This window comes from Theobroma cacao, chromosome 5 (genome assembly GCF_053813885.1).
Source record: "Theobroma cacao isolate CCN51 chromosome 5, ASM5381388v1, whole genome shotgun sequence".
Classification (NCBI taxonomy): Eukaryota; Viridiplantae; Streptophyta; class Magnoliopsida; order Malvales; family Malvaceae; genus Theobroma; species Theobroma cacao.
The window spans coordinates 44,239,028-44,263,765 of NC_142643.1; the positions used below are offsets into that span (position 1 = coordinate 44,239,028).

Sequence of the window (24,738 nt, forward strand, 5' to 3'; positions counted from 1 at the left end):
CAAAAAAATTGTAAAATGCAACAAAAACTGGTAACAAAATAAATAATTTGTAAATATAACATATAAAATTTTTTTAATATTTTTTTAAAAATTTGTTCACATTGAATTTAACTTGATCATATGATAGGTCATAAATTTAATACGAAATTAATTAAAGTGTCAAGTTAAGTAAATATATGAATTTATTAGTGGCAGTTCTTACTTATTTTTACAATTGAAAGTAAATTTATTTGTAATTGGGATTTTTAATTAAAATCTTATATTTTGTTTGGTATTTTACTTTTAATGAAGTAAGTAAATATGTGAATATTGTTTGTTTACTTTTATGATTATTTTATTAAATTTTCCTTTTTAAGTTTACAAAATTCTCCTTCCCAAATTCCAGAATCACCAAATTGCCACCCTTAACAAAAAATTTAACAAATATTTAAAAGCCCAGCTCAAGTTAAGTGTTTTCTAATTTTTCTTTACGTCTAAAAAAAACCACAAATATCAAACGTTTCCCTCCTCCTCTAGAAATCTGAGTCTGATTTCCGCTTCCACCGTGCGTCCTCTTGTCCTATGGTGAGTCAACTCGTTCTCTGTAATCTGCGATTTCTTATTCACTAGCCCTTCAGGCACCGAGTCGAAGTTAAATAGTGCTTGAACTTCGAATCGCATGGCCGTTTTTTCGATGATTTCTAGCCATAGTTTTTTCATTTCTATCAGTTTTTAAGTGATTAGGCATGTTAATGGCGTTGTTGTGTTGGAGGTTTAAGGGAGTTTTTAGATAAAAATGAGAAAATTTTGGAAATGTGAGTTTTTTAAGAGTTTATTTTATTGCTTACAGAGACGGAAATTGTGTTATAATTATGTTACTTGACTTTTTCTTTGTTTTATTAAGAAATTGCTTAGTTCAACATGCTAAATGAATGAGTATTAGTTAGTTGCGGCCACACATTGGTGTTAGTGTTTATCTAGTCATTGATATTTTGCTTTGTTTATTTTGTAATTTTCTTTTACTTTGGTTTTTCAAGAATTAATGAGGTTGATGCAGTCATTATTAGAGGGTTTATGAGTGTGTTATAGTTAGTAATGAGTCAATTTTGAAAAACATGGGTGTTTTCAAAGTGCTTACGTTGATTTTGAACTTGAAATTTTGATTAGAAAGTATAGTTTTAGTTAAAAAATTGCTAAAGTTAGACTTAGTTGTGGAGCTGTTTTGTGTGCATTGGTGCCATTAATGTCCAAAGGGGCAATTAGTTATGATTTTGATTTCTGTGTTGAATGGTTGTTCCTAGGACTTATGCAGTTATATTTGTTACACTGTGTTAAGAAGAATTTTATTTTGGAAGTTGTTGATTTCCATGAATACATTCACCAAAAACTACTGCTCAACCTCATATTACAGTTGCTTTTCTTTTTCCCTCCTTTCTAGTGGCCTTTTGTGGGAATATGATAAAAGTAGATTCATATTTGAGTTTTATAATGGATTTGAGATGTGCTTGTCCATCAACTTAAGATGGTTTCACTTCTTCCTAATATAACAGTACTAATACTTGAATGTTTACCAACTTGGTTACATATATCATGGAGTACTTTAAGTTCAATGTCTGGTTTTGCGAACAACTTTAATGTAACATCAAGAATAAAAAAGCTAGCATACTTTTTGTGAATTATTTATTTGCGATATGTATGTTGATAGCTATTTGTATTGCATATTCAATTAAGTGTTTTCCAAATTTACTTTTGAAGTTATTGAGTTGAATGTGTAATTGTATGAATCTTTTCACTTAAATGAGATATTTATCTAGTAATTTTTTGTGTTGGGTAGGGTTCTTTAACAGGAACTGCCTTAATGATTTGTCATACTAGTTAGATGAGCTACAAAGATGGAGCATGCTAAAAGTTTTGCTATGTGTAAAAACATTATCTTATTAAGCTGAAAATGAGAGTAGATCAAATGATTATGTTGAGGTGGATGCCTGGTAAACCAGGACAGGAAAATATAAATGCTAAAGCTCTTTGCAAAAGGATAGAGGTGGCACCAATTAGGGCTGAGGTGAGATAAGGGCGACTTAGATGGTTTGGTCTTGGGGCAGTGAATGCCTAAGGATGCTCTGGTGCCAAGGGCATTTGAGCCAAGTAGGAGGGAAGAAAAGTCATTAAAAAGGATTTGGAATGGTCCCATTATATGTTTCAGAGGATATAGCTCGACTAAGTGGAATGAGGCAAATGGATTCACGTAGCTGACCTCAACTAGCTTGTGATCAAGGGTTAGTTGAGTTGAGAATATCAATGTATTTACCCTTGATTTCCGTTAAATTGTTACTGTCATTCATAGGACAACCTTCAAGTGGAAGAACCAAAGGCAAAGGCAAATGTTCTAAGACAAATTAGCACAATACAATTGGTGGAAAACACAGAAGAATGCTTTTTTATTTACTGTAGTCGTAATTAATTAAATTATCATCGAATTAAAGAATGTTTCTGGTCCATTAAATGCTTACTTCTGCTGCAATAGGGTTGAGCAAAATGGATCCGACCTGAACAAACTGATCGAACCAAATTGAGTTTGGTCAATTCAGTCAACGTTTAATTCTGTTATTAAAGGTTGGTTAGTTTGGTTTGATTGGTCGGTTCTTGGTGTCTAGATTTTCCAATTGAACTGACTGAAGAATCAAACTTAAATAATATATTATTAAATTATTATATAAATATATTATTTTTAATAATAATTATTTATTCCTCATAATCAATCATATATATTGTTCATTCCTCGAGAATGTTTATTGAATGTTTGCTGAAATTTATTTTCTTTATGTTGGTTTTTATTATATGTTTTATTCAGATGTTAGAATTTATTTGTATATATTGTGTTAGATGCTATTTATATGTTGTTAGATGTTATTTATATTGTGTTCGATGTTATTTATATGTTAGATGTTAGATGTTATTTATAATTTCAATGTTTCAATTTTATAAATTATAAAATGATATTAAAATTTTTATTTTGAGGGGTAACTGACCGAACTTGTTCGATTTTTGGTTTGTACAGATATCCCTAAATTTCAGTCAGTTTTTGGGTGCAATTCAGTTTGTTCGGTTTTTGGCCTTTTCAGGTTGAACAGATCATTTGCACAGTGCTAGCTACAACAAGACAAAGATTGATTTTATTTAGGTTTGCACTACTCCTCTTGATGTCACCAAAATGAGAAGAAAGTTAAGTAGAGAATTTGATTGAGGATCCCTTAAAACATGAATTTTGGTTCCATAGTTCTGTCTCTTTGCGCTAGAGAAGTCTTCTCTTCTTATGTTCAAAACTACCCATGAAAACCAGCTAGGTAGCTTTTCAGGTGAGACATTGCCTTTTAACCTTACACCAACCTTTGGTGCCTCTATCACACAGTGAAGTATCATCTAGTGAACAGCATCTGAGCTTTTGCTGTCATAGGAAAGCACAATGAATGTAAGTGGTTGACCAATTTCACAACTATTTGGCTCTTTCTATTTTCTTTTTGTATATGATCTCAATTTGGAAGAGATGGCATATTGATTGATATCACTGAAGGAAACCCACCTTCAATAGATGGGATAAAAAACATAGTTTATGTGCTTGATGGCAATGCCTGAAATGATTGAGTAAGAATACTATGGTATACAGAAGTCCTATTTGCATGTAGAGCTGATTCTCAGGCTTTCGCTTTGGTTCTAGAAGGGGGTCTAAGATTGGAGTCAGCCATTAATAATATGGATAACTAAGACCTGTTCTGTACATTCCAATTAGGTATTTACAAAAGCCTATTGCGTTATGCCTTAATTTTTTATTCTTCGAATTAAACATGATACATAAGCAATGCCATTAAAGTGGCTACATGTGTAAGGCTTGATTTGTTATAACCCCCTGCCGGTAAAAGAAAAAAAATAATAACAGGATGTTTTTCAAAGTAATTTGTTATTCATATTAATTGCTGTATCTTGTATGAGAGATTTGTTTCTTAAAGGATAAGTACTATTTCTTGCTAATATGGCTAGACAGAGTTGGTTTGAAATGGCTGGTTCCCCTTCACTAGGAAGGACACTAATCGAGAGTGAGAAGTCAAAAAAGGACAAAACCCACAATAAAATTGCAACATGGCTCTGCCTCATATTGGTTGTGATTGGTATCGCCTTTTTCTATGATAAAACCCTTCTATTTTTACTGCTTCTGCATTGCCAATTTCTGTCACTGCCTACTTTCCAGATCCTGTTTTTAGCTGGTGAGTTTCTGAATGACATTTCTAAATGAACACAGCACTTCTTTCCTTTGTTAAATAGTGATTCAATTTCCCATAAAGATACTTGGATCTGTTTTTTTTGCCTTCTTGTGAATTCTTTGTGCACATGCTTTTCCTTTCATTCAATCTCATATTTGAGATCTCATAGAACCAATGGTTTTAATCAACTTACTTTTGTGCTTTATTTTCTGCAATGTGATGAAGTTGAAAGCGATAAAATGTGTTCCGTTTGTTGATTGTGCATGCATGTTTCTGCAGCTTCATCATTTGGAAGGCAATTTATCTTTATATTAGAGCCGTTCATACTATATTTAATTTTCTCATTTCCATTCGGCTTGAAACAGCTGCTATATAAAGTTAAATTTACTTTTTCTTTTTGGAATCCTATGCCCTTGCAAAGTTAACTCTTGAAGACCTCATAGTACCCATCTGATAGCTTATTCAAAGTAGACGACTTGAATTAGTTGTGATTATCTGATTCTGTTGGCCAGCAATTTTTATTGAGCTCTCTGACCGCTATAACTTAGTGCTGAACTAGGTAGTTTAGATGGATTTTACTAGTCAAGGATGATAAATATTAGTTTGTCCTTGTGGCGATGCTTTAAATGTCCCACCATTTAATGCTAGGGATTTTGTGTAGCTTACCTCTCTTTAGATGTTGTAATTTTTGAGTTAGAATCTTAGGAATTGATTCCAAAAATCCAAACATAAAGGTAGAAGTTTTAGTTTTGGTTTCTTGTGACAACCTTTGTTCTCACAAAAGGTAGTATTTTTTTTTAGGCATTTTTTAACATAACAGGGATGCCATAGGTGGAAATCACTTACATGTAATTTTGTGGCTAGGTTTTGAAAATTAAGGTTTAGAGCTGCAGTGGCTTAATGGACCCCCAATTATTGGACCAAAAATACTAATAACGAGCCCTGCTTTTGTAATTTTGGTACACTTGAGAAGTCTTTCCCTATGTATTTCTTTTGTGTGAGGCTGCTTTCCTGATTGTATTTTTCATAGCATCAAAGATATTTCCTAGAAAACTAAAGGTTATGGTGCAACTGATGGTGCCGTCCTTTGAACATTTGAAAGATTTTCTCCTTGATTATCATTTCGAATACACCAAATGAGGTACATATTTAGGGATGTCAACTAGGGTACCCGCGGGTACCCTACCCATTTACACCGGGTTAGGGTACTCCATAAAAGGATTTGGGTAGGGTTCGGGTACCACCCTTTGGGTACCCGTTACCCTAACTCGATTAATATTTATAAATATTTTATTATTATTTTAATAATTAAATTAAAAATTTACAATTTCTATCAACTTTACAAGTAATTTTTTTTGTTAAAAACTAACAAATATATGAAAAGTATGGTTACTCTAATTATTAATATGATGACATTAATATATTTAAATTAAAAAATTATTGGATTGTTAATTATGTATAAATAATTTGAATATTATATCATATTATAAAGGAATATAATTACTATTATATATGTACTTTTAATATACATATATTTACTTTTTATTTTGTGTTAACATTACAAAAATTATGACTTATAAAATTATTAATTATAATATATATACCATTATTTATATAATCTTATAATATATATACTTAAAGAAAGCTTTTGAGATTAGAATAGTTTTAGAACTTAAATGTTTTTTTTTTTAATTTCATGGAATTAAGAACAAATCCTTGTAATTAATTAAATTAATTTATGAAACTATTATTATTAATTAACTTGTAATGTCTTTTAATATATATATACTATATATTGTGTTAATTTATAAGAAATATAATTACTATTTTATATATTAAAATATTTTTTATGTATGAGTGTGTGTATATATATATATATATATATATATATATATATATATATATATATATGTACTTTAAATAAAAATATATTTACTTTTTATTTTGTATTAACAATGCAAAAGTTATAACTCATAAAATTATTAATTACAGTATATATACCTTTGTTTATATAAACTTATAACATATAAATCTAAAGAGAAGTTATGAGATTAGAAAAGTTAATGAGGTAATTGGGTACCCATGAAGAAGATTTTAATAATTTTTTTGTTTAATCGGCTATTTAAACAGGTTAGGGTAATTATAGGGTAGTAGGAATGCATTAGGGTTAGGGTTAGGGTAGTAATTTTTAAATTATTCGGGTAGTTAATTTTTAATAAAGTTAGGGTTCGGGTACCTCGAAATTGTAGGGTACCCGACCGTTGGCATCCCTATACATATTTTCCTTTTTCTGTTTAAACCAAATTCTGAGTAAGTGATGATATCTTTTACGTGTTGCAGGAGTGGCTTGGAATGAGTTGTATTATATGGTTGTGAACAGTTTTTTGTGCAAAATTATATGTTATCGATATTTTATATGATCATTTAAGCCTCTTTCTAGGACCATTTACATATGGAGAATTAAAGCTCAATTGCACTAGCTGTTTTTAACTTAGCTGGTTGTTTTTGATTTTGACTCATTTTTGGGTGCTTTCTATTGTTCTTGTTGCTAATGTGATAAATGTTATTCTATTATATGTGACGGCTCTCATGCAACTGGCTTAGGGTAATGGTAAAGTTGAGAGGAAGTTTGTGTTAAGACTTGGGTAATTTGGAAATGAGAATGATGTCTGTAACTTGGTGCATTTACACTGGTATTTTTCCTTTTGTTCCTATCATTTAATGATGAATTCTTGCTTTCTCTGCTTCCTTTTTGTTGCATACTGAGAAACAATGCATCTTTAGGTTGCTTCATTTGCTGATATGTTTAATTGTCATCTTCTTAGGTTTTGCTTTGGAAGGTTATTGTCTTTCTTAATGCAACTTGAATAAAAGATGAAGGAAAAACATGAGGAAGTTGAAGATGTTGCGAGTGCCTCTAGTGATTCTTTTATACTTGATTCAGATGGTGATGAACCGTCAACATCTGGACAAGATGATGGATTGCATTTGGAGGCAAGTTAATTTTGATGTTTCCTTTCATTATGATTAGTGTTATCTTTTTGATAGATTGTAAGACCTTCACCCCCATCCTTACTATTGCTTATTTTAGTGTCTTCTCCGTGTTTCTATGCTTGAAACTTTTATGCACTTTTTTACACTTTCCATTTTCCGTTTATTTCTGCAGGAGTCTTTGACTGAGCAGGAAATAGAAGAGTTGATTTCTGAGTTTTTGGAGGTTGAGAGCAAGGTATCATGTTTCTTCACTAAACTTTGATGTTTTCGTTGTCTTTGGGTAAACTCCACCTATACCCATGGTGGTTTCAACTTTTCCCACATAGCATCTAATGATTTTTTTTGTCAATTAACATCCTGTAGATAAGTTCTGTTTCCATAGGGGGTTACGTTGTGAATGTTACCTAGAAAAATTATGAAAGTACCCTTAAGTGTGAACAAAAGGAAAACTTTTGAATTGAGGATATTTTTGTAATTTTACTGGATGAAATTTATAGGGTAATTCCCTATGAGAACAGAATTTAATCACAGGGTGTTAATTGGGAAAAAACAAATCACATGGTGCTATGTGGAAAAAGGTGGATCAGGGGATGTTGGTCATATTTATCCTTCTCTTTATCATGTTGGAATGTTTTCTCATACTCATTTCAGGCTGCAGAGGCTCAAGAAACACTTGAAAAGGAGTCTCTTGCTAAAGTGGAGACTGAAGTGAGAGAGGAGCTGGCACAAACTCTTCAGGGGGATGATGTTAGTTAACGATCTTTTTTCCCTCTCATCGATATTTTGTTGCCCTTTCCTATCTCTGATGCTTTTTACTTTGTTCATAGTTGGATACAGCTGTTGCAGATGAAATGGCTACTTTTATAGAGCAATGGGAAGGTGTGCTAGATGAGCTTGAGACTGAGAGTGCGCAATTGTTGGTCTGCTTCTTTCTTCTGTCTTGATAAGAAGCGTTGATTCTTAATACATATATTTTTGTGTGTATAAGTATTTTTATATATAAAATTAATTTCTGTAGCAAGACAACATTTGAATGTCAGCTCACATTTTCTTCTCTAAATTGTACTTTATGGACCAGCCTTGACTTTCTTTTGCTTCTTTGGGAGATGAAAATTAAACTGGTATATGATGTCTCAGCTCACCTTTTCTTCTTTACATGCAACCTAGAGACCAATCTTGACTTTCTTTTCCTCTGTTTGAAATAAAAAATAAATTGTTGAATGATGTTTGGGGCATGAATGGATTTGTTTGCTCCTACCCCTTCTCGTTCCTGCTTTCTGGCTGCCCTAAAAAGGGAATAAAATGTTATCCTAAGAAGCCTTGAGTTTGCTTGGCTGCAATTTTCTCTTTGCACCTATTTCTTTCTTTCTACATTTTCCTCTCGATTACTTGCATTGTGGTATATCATTATTCATTTTTTTTTTTTAGCTTTTGTAGTTATGTGATTGTTCTATCGAGGTTTCTAGTTCCTGACCTGTTGCTTGTTGAGTGTCAATTGCAGTTTCTTATGCTTTCTGTTTTTTCTGTCTAGAAATCACGTTTATTCATTCTTGACGTTGCTCTTTTGAACAGGAACAACTCGATGGGGCTGGTATTGAATTACCCAGCCTTTATAAGTGGATTGAGAGTCAAGTTCCCAATGGTTGCTCTACTGAAGCTTGGAAAAGAAGAGCTCACTGGGTAGGATCTCAGGTGACTAGTGAAATTGTCGAGTCTGTAGCTGATGCAGAGAAGCATCTTCAAACCCAGAGGCCTGTAAGGAGGTATGATTCTGCCCTGTGGATTCTGATTTATTCAGTGAGTAGTAATATGCTAGTTGAATTTGGCAAGCACCTTTGAGAGAGCACTGCTAAAAGGTACATATAATCTAGATAAATATTATCTGTTTGTGACATTATGATGTAGCCTGAAGGTTTAGGGCAATTAGAACTCAACAATTAGGGTTTGAATAGGGTTGATTGTGTTTGGAACAATAGAAAGATAATTGGGTTTTAAAGAAACTTTTTGAATAAAAATTCAAAATAAACAAAAGAATAATAATAATAAGTCCCTTATCTAGGATCACCTATTTATACTAGCTAGGACAAGTCCTAATCAAATAGAAAGATTAGAATCCGCTTGCATCATGCCCCTTGGGTCAGAAAAAGACTCAGCTCTGATGAGTAGGCCTTGGCATACTCGTCGTAGATGTCTGGATCCACTTGTTTTAATTCCACTTTAGCAACCCAAGTGCTTTCATTATCAGGTTTACCAAGCCATTTCACCAAAAATTGTCTATATAGGTTCCCTCGTCTAGATTGAACCTTTTTCACATCTAGCACTTATTCAATAACTTCAGCCTCAGCAATTGGAAGTTGCTGAACTTGAGTGTCTATAGTAGATGCAGTCCCATCAAATTCATCAAATGGATACAAGTCCAAAACATTGAAAATAGGACTTATTTGTTACTTAGGTGGCGGCTTAATTATGTAGGCATTTGAACTGATTTTCTTTAGCACCTTACAAGGTCCAAATTTTCTAGACTTGAGCTTGTGATAAGTAGCCTTGGGAAATCTTTTTTGCCTTAAGTGCACAAGTACTTGATCACCTTCTTCAAATTCCTGCTTACAACGTTGTTGATTGGCAGCCAAAGATTATGCTGAATTGCTGGCTTTTAAGGCAGCTTTTACCTCTTCATAATCTTCCGAAAGTGATCAGCAAATAACATCACCAACCATTCGAATAATCCATCCGATGTTTTGAAGGCTGTTGCCATTCATCTCTACTCATTCTAATTTGATGATATATGCTCTCTAAATTGATCTTGGAAAGCACCCTGGAACCAACTAGTTGATCAAGCATCTCATCCAATTGAGAAATAGGAAAACGATACTTGACTATAATCTTGTTTATGGCACTGCTGTCCACATATATCCTGCATGAACCATCTTTGTAAGGGGCTAACAAAGCTGGGTAAGTACAAGGATTTTTACTTTCATGCACTAGACCTTTATCCAACAGCTTCACGACTTGTCTTCGTGCCTCGGCTCGCGGTGTAGGGGGCAGTCTATATGTTGGCAAGTTTAGTAATGATGCTCCTGGTACCAAATCAATTGCATGTTGGATGCTCTTTATAGGTGGTAGATTTTTTGGCAAATCCTCATTAACCAACTCTCTAAATTCCTTCAATAGCTGCTGAATTTCAGTTGGATATTGAGGCGTTTTACCCATCTGATCCCTCTTCGAAAACTTAGTTACCAAAGCATACATAATTCCCATCTCACTACTTTCAACTTCAAAATTTTCAGCGGATAAATACCTAGTGATTTTACTGATTTTGCTGTTTGTAGGGCTTGAAGTTACTGATTTCTTAGCTTTCTTCTTTAAGAGGATATAAAGTATACCTCTTGTTGTCCTTGTAGAAGGAATAGGTATTTGGCTTCATCTTATGATCCATATCATGATCATACAACCAAGGTCCACTAGTAAGAATATGACCAACAACCATTGGCACAACATCACATAAAAGCCTCATTCAAGTTACTTCTCATAGTGAATTTCACCAAACATTGAGTAGTTATTAGTACCTCGAGTCCTTTCTTTAGCCACCCAATCTTGTAAGGATGAGGATGTTTGCTTGTAGGAAGCTTCAATTTGTCTACTATCTATTTTGAAATAATATTTTCCATGCTTCCTCCATCAATGACAATATAACACACTTTTTCTTCACAAACAACTGGTGTGTGAAAAATACTTCGCCTCCTCCAATCTTCTGCTTCCTCATTGATAGTTGTTGTCATAACTCTTTGTACCACCAAGGACTCATCTAATGCAAGATAAACATTGATTTCCTTTATCTCCTCATCATATTCATCATAAACTGGTTCTAACTCTTCTCCTAATTTCGCTAAGTTCGCCGTTCGTTGTGGGCAAGCAAAAGAAGTGTGTTCCTTCTCCCCACAAGTAAAATATCGAATTTGGGAATTACTGCCTCCTTTATTTGTAGAAAAACTAGAACTGTTTTGTCTACCATATGACATTATACTCTTGCCTTTATCGTTCTTTTCGACATTGGTTGCACCTTTATTAGTTTTATTGGTTGTGGTAGCTCCTTGATAATTTTGATGGGGATGTTTGATAACCTCGTCTTGCTTTAGAATTGCTTTGCCAATTGGTGCCTTATAAGGGCTTTCTAGCACCATAGCATAAAACTCGTTTCTCTGCTGCTAAAGCATATTGATGAGCATCTTCAATGTTGTATAAACGAACTACTCTCATTTTGTCTCTAATGGAATGATTCAAACTAGCTGATAACAAGAAGTAATTTGTTCGTCACCCGAATTGCTAGGTTATTGAATTTCGATGTATACTCCTCAACGATCATGTTATTTTGCTTCAAGCAATGAAACTTTTCATATAATTTCATAGTATAATCAGCAGGTAAAATTTGCTTTCGTAACTTTCTTTTCATGAGCTCCAAGTGTTGACTTTAAGTTTCCCTTGTCGTGCATGTTGCTCTTCAACTCTCTTCGATCATTGAAGTGCAGTATCCTTCAATTTCAGCTTTACAAATAACACGTTTCAATTTTTGCCGTGGGCTTCCATCAAAGTAGTTTTCCAAATTGGCTTCCCAATCCAAATAATCCTTCGCATGAAACTTCCCAAGAAATTTAGCTCCTTCAATCTTGATTCCTCCACCATTTAAATTAAGGGCGCGTTGTAACTGGCCTTTCAATTCAACTCTTGCTGCTTGATATGCGAGTCCATCTTTATGAAAGGGTTTCTCAATCTCAAATTCATCATCATCCTCAAGTCATCACCATTCGGGCTCCGAGTGGTTCCTAATGCTGCATTGGGTCAAGTCATCAATCATTCTCCGCATCTTAACCAACTCAGTTTGTTGAGGCTGGGTTGCATCCAACTCGACCTCGACCTTGGCCAACCATAATCTCCTAGCTAAAAATCCTTGTAGGATAGTAGGATTGTTTGCTCTGATACCACTTAATGTAGCCGGAAGGTTTAGGGCAATTAGGACTTGAATAGGGTTGATTATGTTTAGAACAATAGAAAGATAATTGGGTTTTAAAAAAACCTCTTGAATAAAAATTTGGAATAAACAAAAGAATAATAATAAGTCCTCTATCTAGGATCATATATTTATGCTAGCTAGGATAAGTCCTAATCAAATAGAAAGTTGAGAATCCTACTCTAATGAATAAAAACTTAATTTACTAAAATCCTAATAAAAATAAAAAAAATCCCAAACTAAATAAACTAACAAAAATAAAATCCTAAACCAACTAAAATACTAAATAAAATAGAATTCTAGATGCTCCTGCATCACATTGTTATCTTTGATCCTTAATTTATATGTTGTGTTCTTCTTGATTGTTGAATTATTGAGAAATATCTGTTAGTGCTAGTTAATTAGCCACCTGCAACTTTACTGCCATGAGCAGGTCTTTAATGAAACACATTATGTTTGGCTGAGCTAAAAAAAAATTAGCCACCTAGTGTGCAACGTTGCCTATGTAGTTTATGGTTAGTTTTGGGTGCTAGAGGTGCAAAGGGCAGCACTACTGCTCTACCTTAAGGCATTTACCCAAACACAGGGTCCTAGGTTTCAGATTGTGTACTTTCCATGACATGTCTAATTCTAGGACTAAAACAAAGTATTTGTGCTGTGAAATTTCATCCACTGCATCCGGGTTTTGTCGGTAGATGGGGTACCCTAGTTCTACTCTGTAAAGCTTAAAGTTGATTTTTATGGATCTATATTTTTGATTCAGGAAACATGGTAGATTATTGGAGGAGGGTGCTAGTGGATTTCTTCAAAAGAAGCTTTCCAGTGATGCTAGCCAGGAGGCAGTAACAGAAAACTCAGACATAGACTGGAGCTCGTTCATGAAAATATGTTCTGATGGTTTAACTAAGGATGGCACCTGTTTTGGCAGCAAGAATTGGGCTTCTGTTTACTTGGCCAGCACGCCGCAGCAAGCTGCATTAATGGGACTTAAATTTCCTGGAGTCAATGAGGTGATAAAATATGGTTTTTACTTAATTTGTTAATATCTATGTATTTGACGCTTTAATCTAGCATCTAAATTCTTATCCTTTTTATTTTTATGAAACTTGCTGGAACCTAGTCTGCATGGATTCAGTTGTTCTTTGGATAAAGTTTCTGGAAATTTTTTTTGGCCAGGTGGAGGAGATTGAAGATATTGATGGGAGTACAGCTAATCCACTGGTTGCAGATGCCATAGAAAATGAAGGAGATCTGATTCTTTCTGACGAGCAAAGGAAAAATTTTAGGAAGGTTAGTTAGTGTTGTTTGATATAATTATTCTTCGTTTCCAGAATTTTTACAAAGGGAAATGTATGTTTAGTTTCTTACTACAGCTATCTATTGATATTCAATGTTTTTTAATTAATTTTACCAAGTAATTCCTCTCTTCAATAGGTGAGTGATATTTTAGCACCTGGCACCTGGGCCTAATGTAAATAGCAGCTCTCTGCATGGATCGCCTTGAGATGGATCAATGTTTCCAGGGATTCTTTGTCTAGTTTCTAAATGTTACTTTTTTCTTGAATCTCTTTCTCTCCAGTTGATTATCTGGTCGTGTGGGATATATCTCGGATATTATTCACTTGTGTAGTGACTACTGATAGAATTTGTTAAGATACATGAGCATTCCGTATTGTGATATTTAATGATTTGTTGTCTTCTATAATAACTAATGGTTATTTTGCTTGTAAATACCTGTTTGGATAATTTTTTAATTCCTACAGCTCATACATTCATGCATTAACAACTAGGTTATTGACAGGTGAATGAGGAAGATGATGCAAATATTGACCGGAAGTTTCATTTGCATTTGAAACGGAGGAGACATCAAAGGAGATCTAAACAGGTTCTCTGTTTAATTACGTTTTATTCTTTTTTTGTTTGCATTTGCCCTAGATCAGTTGAAGAATATTACTTCAGATATTTTTTGTATATCTGGTCCATATTTTCATTGACTTGAAAGTAATGAAACTCTCATGTAATAGGGCTGAAAATTGATGAAAATTTTAAGTTTCCTTTCATATGGTTACCTTACAAGTGTGAGAGCAAAGAATATAGAGCTTATTGTTGTAGCAACAAACAAGGTTGTTCAATGAATTGAGTTGCCCTAATATAGGACAGATCTGATAAACCATCTGGCTTTTGTGGGTTTGGGCTCAAGAAATTTCAGGTTTTGATGTTCACAGAACAGTAGGAAGGATTTAAAGGTCAATTGGGGTTTGATCTAATTATTCTTGAAGGAAAAATTAGTGGCTTGAAAGAGATTATAGTGCTACTGTTTCCTGTTAGCACGAAAAGATGGATTTATTGTGAGAAGATCAATTGCTAAGAATTGGTGGGAAACTTTGCAGAAGGTTTAGGAGTTTGATAGTACAAGCAGAAGACTTGAGTGCATTAGGGAGGAAGAAATTAGGTTAAGGGGTGCTCCTATTGTGCTGTGAATAGTTATTTCTGTAGAAAACCAAACTCTTAGTTTCATTGTTAGAAATGTATTAGAATATGAAGAATGTACAGGTACTTGCCAGAGACTTTTTGACTAGTCCTTATATTCCAAAGACTAGGGCTCTTGAACAGGAGACTATCTAAAAGCCCTTTCTCTAGGAAACTGCTTAACAGTAAAATCCAATTATACAAAACAAGAAAGCTTCTAAATATAATTTATCACCTAAGCTAGTTGATCAAATGGCAACCATATGACATGTCGAAGGACACAGTTGAATCCTTGTTATCAGATGTTTAGCAGTTTTCCCCTTTCTTATGATTTATTTTTTAATTTGAAATTCTGTGGAATGCAACAGATTATTCTAACTGGGTTCCATTGATTCAGTAGACTGAATGTATTGGAGTTTATGTAGTTACTATTATTATTCTTCCCGAACCCTTTTCATAATGGGACTCAATACTTTTTTGAGTTGAGTCCATAGAATTTAATATAATGCTCAAAAATTATACCTTTTAAGTAATAATATTGTTGGGTCATCTTAGTATTCTTTTCATGCTACTTAGGCAGTTAAAAGTAGATAGTGCAATAGATTTGGAGATCCAAATATTTAAGGGACAGGGCTGTGCAATGTGCGTTAGGAGCATGTGTCTGTCTTTAAGTTGAAGGCTGACCAGTTTTCTTGGTGACTTTAAGAATTTTGTCAGTGTATGCAATTTCTTCTGATTTCTATGCTAGCATATATCTATCTTTCCCAAAAAAAAAAAAGCTAGCATATATCTATGGCCCATTATGTAACATGCTCCTTATGCTGTACAATATTTTAGACTATTGTGCAAGATGCTTTAGGGCCTTTGATGAAACTAATAAGATATGCCTATGCATGCAAGGACTTAACATTCTTTCTCTTTTTATATTATAAAACCTGGTCTCCCTCAGAAAATTTTGCTCTTTGGTTCAGGTGATGGAAAGCAACTTAGATCGATCCAAGCCTTTAGAAGATGATTCTAACTCAATTTCAAACAAGGAAAATCAAAAAGATAGGGAGGGTGTGCCTAATAGTGAGAATGGGGTAACTTGTCAGAATTTGAAGACTGATGTGCCTGAAAGTTTTGAATCTTGTAAGTTGGACAGGACATGGTCTATTTCTGATGGCATGTCCTTAGGGCATGTTGAGTCAGACATGTCTGATTCTGGTAAACCCAGAGGGTCCAAGCGTTCAAATGAAGATAAGGAGGGTAATGGTGACAATAAGAAGGCTCGAACTTTTATCATAGCTAGTGATGATGAAGCTGATACTACAATGAAGGATGAATTGGTTTCCTCCAAATTGGAGGATCGGTCTACTTTGCTAGAAAAAAGTGATGATGCTGTTGGGGTTGAATCTAATTCTTCAGAGCGTCTGACTGAGAAGTTTAGTTGCACTGCTTGTCATAAACTGGCTACTGAAGTGCTGCAACATCCCCTTCTTAAAGTAATTATTTGCATGGATTGCAAATGCTTGCTGGAAGAGAAGATGCATACGAAGGTATTGATTGTGCAAATTAATTGCATTTTCCACAATAATTTGGTGAAAAATGATTAAACACTATCATTACCCACCCCAATACATAATTTGTTACAGCAGGTGCTTCTGTTAAAATTAATTAGGACTTTCTCCATTGTGGCAGGACGCTGATTGCTCAGAGGGTTATTGTGGATGGTGTGGACAAGGCAATGACTTAATAAGTTGCAAGTCATGCAAAACATTATTTTGTACCAAGTGTATAAGGAGGAATATTGGTGAAGAATGTTTGCTTGAGGCCCAGGCCTCTGGTTGGCAATGTTGTTTCTGCTTGCCAAGTCTTCTGCAAAAATTAACATCAGAATTAGAAAGGGCCATGGGATGTCGAGACACAATGGTTTCTAGCTCTGATAGTGAGTCAGAGAATTCAGATGCTGACATTAATACTGCCATCAGGTAATGTTTTCCTCTGAGGTCTGAAAATTTTAGACAATCTGCAGTCTCTTCTTTTTTTTATTTTACATCTTTCCCTTTGTTCCTCTTATGTGATTTAAAGAGTTTATATATGCTTGCCTTCACCCAGTTTGTATTAATAGTCTTGTGGTGCATCTAATTGGAGTAAAGAATGCTCTTTAATGAGTGTTACTTGTAGGACAATTAGCATTTAACAGTGCCAAATATGTGAAGGCTTGTTTCTCTGAGTTGATATCCAATTTGTTTCTATGATAGCTCTAAGAGAAAGCGAAAAAAGAAAATTCGAAGGATTCTTGATGATGCAGAATTAGGAGAAGAGACAAAGAGGAAAATTGCAATAGAAAAGGTATCTTATGTTGAGTTGCTTCTTTTTCAATTGAACTGGTTTCTGATATTGAATTTTGCATTGTGCTCCAAAATATTGTAGGAACGTCAAGAGCGCTTAAAGTCAATGCAGTTTTCAGCCAAATATAACATGATAAACTCTCCAAGCTGCAATAGGAACTTATCAGATGAAGCTAGTGTAGAGGTGCTTGGTGATGCCATTACCGGTTATATAGTGAATGTTAGGAGGGAGGATGGTGAAGAAGCTGTAAGGATTCCTCAGAGTATATCAGCCAAATTGAAAGTCCATCAGGTTTCTCTTTGATAATTTCAGAAGTTATTGATATCAACTTGCAGTTGGTCTTTGTTGTTTACCTGGATTATTTATCATTTGCTTTCAGTATTCTATTATTGAAGTTAATTTAATATGCTTGATTTGCAATATCCTAGTATGCTGAAAATTGTCTTCCAGTTGCAGTTACTTCTTCTTATTCTTTTTTTTTTCTTGTAATACTATGATCAAGCTTTCTATGAGAAATCAAGTTTGCTTCTGACACAGTAATCTGGATTTTGTGAGCATTCTTATAGAAAATATCAGGACTCAGGATTGGGTCTTGGAATTTGGTTGAATTTCTTTATTGATGCTGATGCTTGTAAGCTCGAACTTTGGTGAATGTCTTTTGGTTGATTTGTTATTGCAGATAGCAGGGATCCGATTTTTGTGGGAAAATATCATACAGTCAATCACAAAAGTGAGGTCTGGGGATAGAGGTCTTGGTTGTATTCTAGCTCACACAATGGGCCTTGGTAAAACTTTTCAGGTATTCTTCTTTGTATCTCTCTATCTCCCTCATTCTGCCCCTTCTTTTCTTTTGGTGCGTCTATACAGGCATGCTTGCAAGTGTGTGTTCTGATGTCATAGTTCTGACCTTGTATTGCTTTCATTGCTAATGATCTCTTTGTGTTCCTGGCAGTCCAAGTCTTTGGGTTGTTACAGCTTGCCTGACATGTCTAGTTGTACTTGCAGGTTATAGCTTTTCTGTACACTGCAATGAGAGGTGTTGATCTTGGATTGAAAACTGCACTCATCGTAACTCCTGTAAATGTGCTGCATAACTGGCGGCAGGAGTTCATGAAGTGGAGACCTTCAGAAGTAAAGCCCCTCCGTGTCTTCATGTTAGAAGATGTGCCAAGGTTAAGTTAATTTTTTTTTTGGAAAATATCTAATTAAAAGTGTATCCAATTTTGCTGTGTTTTGCTAGAGTTATAAACTTATTGATGGGTGTTATCATGTGCATAAATCGTGGCATACCCAAATTTTATGCCTCCATAAGTGTCGGTGTAAAAGAAAGATTTGTTCTTCTTTGGCTAGAGTACAGTTGATCAGTGAAGCAGGTGCTCTTGGAAAACTGAAACTTGTTAGCATAAAATAGGTCTTGCCTTTTTGGAGTGGTAGAAGCCAAGTTCATTAAAACATGTGTTGCTACAGGAAGCAACTATGCGGAACAAGATTAGGTTTATCAGCTTCAAAATAGGATAAGGAGGAAGGTTTTGCATGTTCATGAGGAATGAATACTAGATAAAACTCTTGGAAGGGTATGAGCTGTTATGGGAAGCATAAGCATGGGGGTAATACACATTATCTTATAAATGATTGTAAATTTCTGCAATCAAGTCTGAGTGAAAAAGGAAAATAATGAAATCATCTTGTGCTGCCTATTAAGAGGCCAATTGACTTTTATGACTCCCCTTTCCTATTCTCTTCTATTTTGTGGAAATTGCTAGTATTTAGGTGAAAGGAAAAAGAAAAGTTAATTATCAATTGTCTGAAATGCCTGTTGCAATCATTACTTTTTGTCAGGGAGAGACGAGCAGAATTGTTTGCCAGGTGGAAAGCTAAAGGTGGAGTTTTTTTGATTGGCTATAGTGCTTTTCGGAACTTGTCTCTTGGAAAGCATGTGAAGGATCGCCACATGGCTAGAGAAATATGTCTTGCCTTGCAGGTGATTGCCATTATCTTCAGCAACAGGCCATGGCATTTTTAATGACTATATTTTGTACCGTAAATTTGACTTGTGGGGAATAGTGAGTTAAATAAATGCTTAGCAATAACTGAGTGGTTTAGAAATTGCTACTTTACAGCAAAATGGATTGATTCTAATTAATCACTAGTTGCATTCTGTCGAAACCATGTGCCATGAGCATTCTTGCAAATAAAGTAGTTCATATTTGCGTATGCATTGGTACTTAATTTTGACGTGAACTGCATTGCTTTTCCTGTGTGGTTATTGAAGCACTGACTTTGTTTTTAATTGAAAAATGGACATGGTCATTGTAAGGTTTGAGGTGATTTGACTGTAGCATAGGTCAGTAATTGATGATTTGATATATGTTTATCTTTATTTTGTATCACTTCTGGACAAACCTTCTTTTTGTCACATCTTTTTTTATGGTTTTGCTGCCGTTGAATTGAACTTTATTTCCAACTCTAGGATGGACCTGATATACTAGTTTGTGATGAAGCTCATACTATTAAGAATACCAAGGCTGATACAACCCAGGCCTTGAAACAAGTGAAGTGCCAGAGGAGAATTGCATTAACTGGATCACCACTTCAGAACAATCTCATGGAGTACTACTGTGTGAGCTATCGTTTTTAGCAAATTATATATTTTCTTTTCCTATTTACTATACAGTTCTTATCAGGTTTCCTTTGGAACAGATGGTTGATTTCGTACGAGAAGGTTTTCTTGGCAGCAGCCATGAATTTCGGAACCGGCAAGGCTCTGACACTTTTATTATCTTCATTGTTCCCTTCTCTTTTTTTGTCATTTTGATGTAATCTTGGTTTTCTGTATATGCAGCTTCCAGAATCCAATAGAAAATGGTCAGCACACAAATTCAACACATGAAGATGTGAAAATAATGAATCAAAGGTCTCATATCCTTTATGAACAATTAAAAGGATTTGTTCAGAGAATGGATATGAGTGTGGTGAAAAAAGACTTGCCTCCTAAAACTGTCTTTGTTATTGCTGTAAAGCTTTCTCCACTACAGCGGAAGCTTTACAAGAGATTCCTTGATGTACATGGTTTTACAAACGACAGCTCTTCTAATGAAAAAATTAGGAAAAGTTTCTTCGCTGGGTATCAAGCCTTGGCTCAGGTATAATCTTATACAACTTGTTCTTTAAGTTTATAAAGCTGCTTTATCACATGGATGCATGCATCCATGTCCATACAACCTCTGCAGGTGTTAAGGGAATGAGCCTTAAATTATGGATGGAAACAACTCCCTGATGACTTGGGATCAGCATTGCCAAAATTTTGGTTTGGTTTGTTTGTCTATTTATGAATAAAGGAAAAAAACATTGAGGCACATTCAGTTAACCAAGTCCAATATGTGGAGATGTATGGAAAGCTTCAAACTTAGCTCAAACCACTGAGGTTCCACCTTGTCCTGCTATTCTCACAAAGAGTTGTCCAAGATTCTTCACAGGCAACATCCTTGAGCATTAATGGGTGTAATTATAAGCCATACGCTCATCCCCTTTGTTCAAGGATCTTCAAGCCTAATGTGATGAAAGCTAATATTGTCTAAAAATTTTTATGAAATGCTTTGATAAATTACAAGATGTGTGCACCTGAGATTTACCAGATTGCCAAAGTAGATCCATGATATTATAAAGAGCTGGACAAACCTTTCTTTCTTAATTTAATGGAGATGCACTTCAACTTGTTTAGAAAATAATATGCTCCACTTTTTTGGGTATTTTATATGCACCCTAGTTTGAGTGATGCGGATTTCTTCCATTCTTTTTTTTTTTTCAAATATTTTAGTGCATTATTCCTTAGGTGACATTGGTAGGGCATCATTTGAAGAAGTGAAGGAAAAGAGACACATTATGTGGAAGTGATTGGTTTCAGCAAATTCTCGGCTTATAGATATTTGCAGCTTGAGAAATGAGAATCATGAATAAACCTAGATACTTTCCTAAATGCTATGTTCCAAGATGTTTTTAGGCTTTTTTTAACTTGAAATAAAATATTTGAGCTTAAGTGGAGTTGTTATTCTCGAATCTGTGTTGTAATGGTAGAAAGATTCATGTGCATTTTGTTCTTCTATTTATCTCTCTACTGTTTTTCTGTAAACAAAAAAATTATTTTGAATCCATGTTGTTTTGACGGAACTATTTCTTTTCCTGAGTAGATATGGAACCATCCTGGGATCTTGCAATTCAAAGAAGATAGAGGCTATATTACTCGTGAAGATGCGGCTGAAGCAGATGACAGCTCTAGTGATGAAAATATAGATTATAATGTGACTGTTGGAGGTATTCCCTGTTTTTCTTTGTTGTTTCCTGTCCTTGTCGTTTTTGGTGTGTTGACATGTCATATGTGCATGCTGAATATGTTGGCTTTAAATATGGCTCCACTAGACTAGGTTGGTCTTTTTTCTGAATGCAGTGAACTGATGTTCCTTGTTCTTAGACTTGTATGCTTGCTTGTTCTATGGAATATGGAGGGTACTAGTTTTGTATTGAAATCCTAGTGCTTGCTTTAAAGATATCTTTTGAAGTTTGGATAGAATAATATAGCTTATTATTAATTCTATAAATTTGGAGTAAGTCTCAAGTCTACTGATAGGATGACTGTTACATGCATGTTGATTTTAAGTATCAGTTTTTTTTTTTTCCACATGAAAAGAGGGAGGAGAAGGGGGAAGATCAGACTATTATTTTGTCTTGACATACTCTGTGCCTTCTTAGGGTGTGAAATTGCAGATCTAATATTAGCCATAGTGGGCGAGCTGGTGGGTTTCCAGGTCTGGTCTGCTTTGGTCTTACTGCTTTGCATGTTTGATTTCTGCTTCATGTTGGGAAGGATAGGATGAATGACTTGTTACTTGTTGCCTCTTTTGATTTTTTCAAGAAGGAGAAAAGAAAGAAAACATCACTAGCCAGGCCAGGATTGCTTCCTGATCATGTCAGTAAATTAGGCAGTATATTTATGAAGACAAACTTTGACTAATTTGTAATTAATGAGCATTAAAATTTTGCAGTTTCTTCTTCCATTTCAAGTCATTGAGACATGTTGATAGTTTATAGAATCATTGCATAACTTTCTCGAGTCAATTTTTAGGTTTTTATGTGTTTAAATGGTTTTGCATTATGTGTTACAGAGAAAACAAGGAATTTGAATGATTCGCTGCATGAGAAAAGTGATTATGGGTTTATTCAAAAGGTATGCGATTGAATATCTATTTGGTTTTATCTGTTGTTTTTATGTGCCTTGGGTGGAACTTAATTAGACAATAGCATTTTTGTCTATATTAATTTTACTTTCTTATCTTGCTGATGTTAGAATATTTCTCCTTACTAGGGTTGGTGGAAAGATCTTCTTCATGAAAATAATTATAAAGAGCTTGATTACAGTGGCAAAATGGTTTTGCTGCTCGACATCATAACCATGTGTTCAGATGTGGGTGACAAGGCACTGGTTTTTAGTCAGAGCATTCCAACTTTAGATCTGATAGAACTATATCTTTCAAGATTAACTAGACGCGGAAAAAATGGGAAGTGCTGGAAAAAGGGAAAAGACTGGTATAGGTGCGTGTATATCAGTGGAAATTGTTTAGAATTTGATAAATTTGTTTAATGTCATCCCCTTTTGACACATTAGCTTTCTGTTAATCCACTTGTTTGTGGCGAATGTGCGTTTGAATATGACTGCTTTTTCATAAAATAGTTAGTGCATAAGCATTTCTGAATTTTTTGTAAACTTCTCCAAAAGTGTATCTGATTTTGCTGAGAAGCTGGTTTATGTTTAATATCTAGCACATTGCATTCTAAGTTCATTTAAGTATAGATGCCATTAGAACTTCTGAAAATAAAGATGTCTCAAGCTCTCTTTTCTTTGCAATGTGCCATACAGGCTGGATGGAAGGACAGAAAGTTCTGAACGGCAAAAGTTGGTTGAGAAGTTTAATGCACCAATGAATAAAAGAGTCAAGTGTACTTTGATCTCTACCAGAGCTGGATCTCTTGGGATTAATCTCTATGCTGCAAACCGTGTAATTATTGTTGACGGTTCTTGGAACCCTACATATGATCTTCAAGCTATATATCGGGCTTGGAGGTGGGTTTAACCCATTTATTTCTGTTAATTACAAGTCAATTTTGATTTCCACATATTTTAATTGCATACTATGTTTTCCATTATTATAGGTATGGCCAGACAAAGCCGGTGTTTGCTTATCGATTGATGGCACATGGGACTATGGAAGAAAAGATTTATAAGCGTCAAGTAAGGGAAACTTTTTGTCCTTTATTGGTGTTTGTTTCTTGAATAACATTTTGACTAGAAAAATGGTACAAATAGGTGACGAAAGAAGGGCTTGCAGCAAGGGTGGTAGATAGACAACAAGTACATAGGACTATCTCAAAGGAAGAGATGTTACATCTGTTTGAATTTGGTGACGATGAGAACTTTGATACTTTGATGGAACTTAGTGAAGAGAATGGAAACCAAAATTTGACTTGTGAAGTTGGAAAGTCACTGAAGCAGAAGATGCCTCTCTCTCATGGAAGCTGTTCCTCTGATAAGTTAATGGAAAGTTTACTTGGCAAGCATCATCCAAGGTATTCTCAGTCTCTTTCCATTTGTTTGTGTCTTGGTTTCAGCTTTCATTAGCAAGGAATAAGTATACTCCATTCTTTAGGTTTTCATGTGCTTTTTCCCTTTCTTTAAAAAATAAAAAATAAAATTATGCTTCTTTATCTGATTCTGCTGTTTGAGTGCTACGTAATCGGACTTAAAAGTAAATTCCTTTTGTTATAATCAAATAAGTTTGACATGAGTCCCTTTCTATAATCTGAGTAACTTGTTTAATATTGATGTTTTTAGGTGGATTGCTAATTATCATGAACATGAGACCCTATTGCAAGAGAATGAAGATGAAAAGCTCTCGAAGGAGGAGCAAGATATGGCTTGGGAAGTCTATCGGAAAACCATAGAATGGGAGGAAGTGCAGCGAGTATCCGTTGATGAATCGGCAGCAGAGCGCAAACCTGCTGTTTCAGATGTGTCCCCTCCTAAACCCGAGCCAGAACCCATTCACCTTACGCAACCCAGGGGTATTTTCAGGAGTCGGATTGTCCAACGGAAATGCACCAATCTTGCACACCTGCTCACTCTTAGAAGCCAGGGCACAAAAATGGGTTGTAGCACTGTATGCGGGGAGTGTGGCCAGGAGATAAGCTGGGAGGACTTAAACAGGGACGGCAAGACAGCAAGGTAACAAGGAGAGGTGAAAATATTTTGTTCATATATGGTCTATCAAATGGTAATTTGTTGTGATTGTAAATGCCTGCTGATACGATGTCAGTTCAATCTCCTTTTGAACACAACACATTCTTTTGTGGGCCCCTTTATTGTTGCCCATTCACATAGGGATCTTTTTGTTTCTATTGCCTTGGGGGTTTGGGATGGTTTGCTAGTCTGTTTTGTAGAACTAGATAAAGGTTAGCTATCTTCAATTTAAGAAGGGGTACAGGTGGGAGGCAGTGTAAATTGGAACTGGCAGGAATTTGCCCTCTGTAAATCTGAATTTTACGGTCCAATTTAATGAAATGAGTCATGAAAATTTATCTGCTTCTGCAGCAAATAAAGCTCTGCCTTGCTTGAGTCTTGGTCCATCCTTAAGGGTTATACTGTACATGGTA

At 34.8% G+C, this 24,738-nt stretch overlaps 1 protein-coding gene across 5 annotated transcripts; it reads left to right on the forward strand.

The window, feature by feature from the left end:
• The first annotated feature begins 458 nt into the window (after nucleotides 1-458).
• ATRX (P-loop containing nucleoside triphosphate hydrolases superfamily protein) lies at nucleotides 459-24,700 on the forward strand. Of its 5 annotated transcripts, none has more exons than XM_018121444.2 (27): nucleotides 459-564; nucleotides 3,102-3,448; nucleotides 7,061-7,229; nucleotides 7,402-7,464; nucleotides 7,881-7,976; nucleotides 8,057-8,149; nucleotides 8,802-8,992; nucleotides 12,998-13,244; nucleotides 13,411-13,524; nucleotides 14,036-14,119; nucleotides 15,675-16,241; nucleotides 16,384-16,673; nucleotides 16,947-17,037; nucleotides 17,119-17,328; nucleotides 17,717-17,836; nucleotides 18,043-18,209; nucleotides 18,877-19,018; nucleotides 19,508-19,657; nucleotides 19,738-19,793; nucleotides 19,880-20,180; nucleotides 21,225-21,348; nucleotides 22,197-22,258; nucleotides 22,397-22,623; nucleotides 22,949-23,152; nucleotides 23,242-23,320; nucleotides 23,396-23,655; nucleotides 23,921-24,700. In XM_018121444.2, exons 3-27 carry the CDS (start codon nucleotides 7,110-7,112, stop codon nucleotides 24,312-24,314), a joined length of 4,452 nt encoding a protein of 1,483 aa, XP_017976933.2. In that variant the 5' UTR covers nucleotides 459-564; nucleotides 3,102-3,448; nucleotides 7,061-7,109; the 3' UTR covers nucleotides 24,315-24,700. The 5 variants fall into 5 exon arrangements, with proteins under 5 accessions (XP_017976933.2, XP_088662704.1, XP_017976931.2 ...); XM_088806578.1 differs by having other exon boundaries at nucleotides 3,102-3,160; XM_018121442.2 differs by having other exon boundaries at nucleotides 461-564; nucleotides 3,038-3,448.
• Nucleotides 24,701-24,738: the final 38 nt, after the last annotated feature.

Excerpts from the sequence above, each read along its gene's own strand:
- ATRX (XM_018121444.2), top strand. The coding sequence starts at position 7,110 with ATGAAGGAAAAACATGAGGAAGTTGAAGATGTTGCGAGTGCCTCTAGT. Across the intron at positions 7,465-7,880 it reads TTTTGGAGGTTGAGAGCAAG|GCTGCAGAGGCTCAAGAAAC; the intron begins GTATCATGTTTC and ends TACTCATTTCAG. Across the intron at positions 14,120-15,674 it reads ATCAAAGGAGATCTAAACAG|GTGATGGAAAGCAACTTAGA; the intron begins GTTCTCTGTTTA and ends TCTTTGGTTCAG.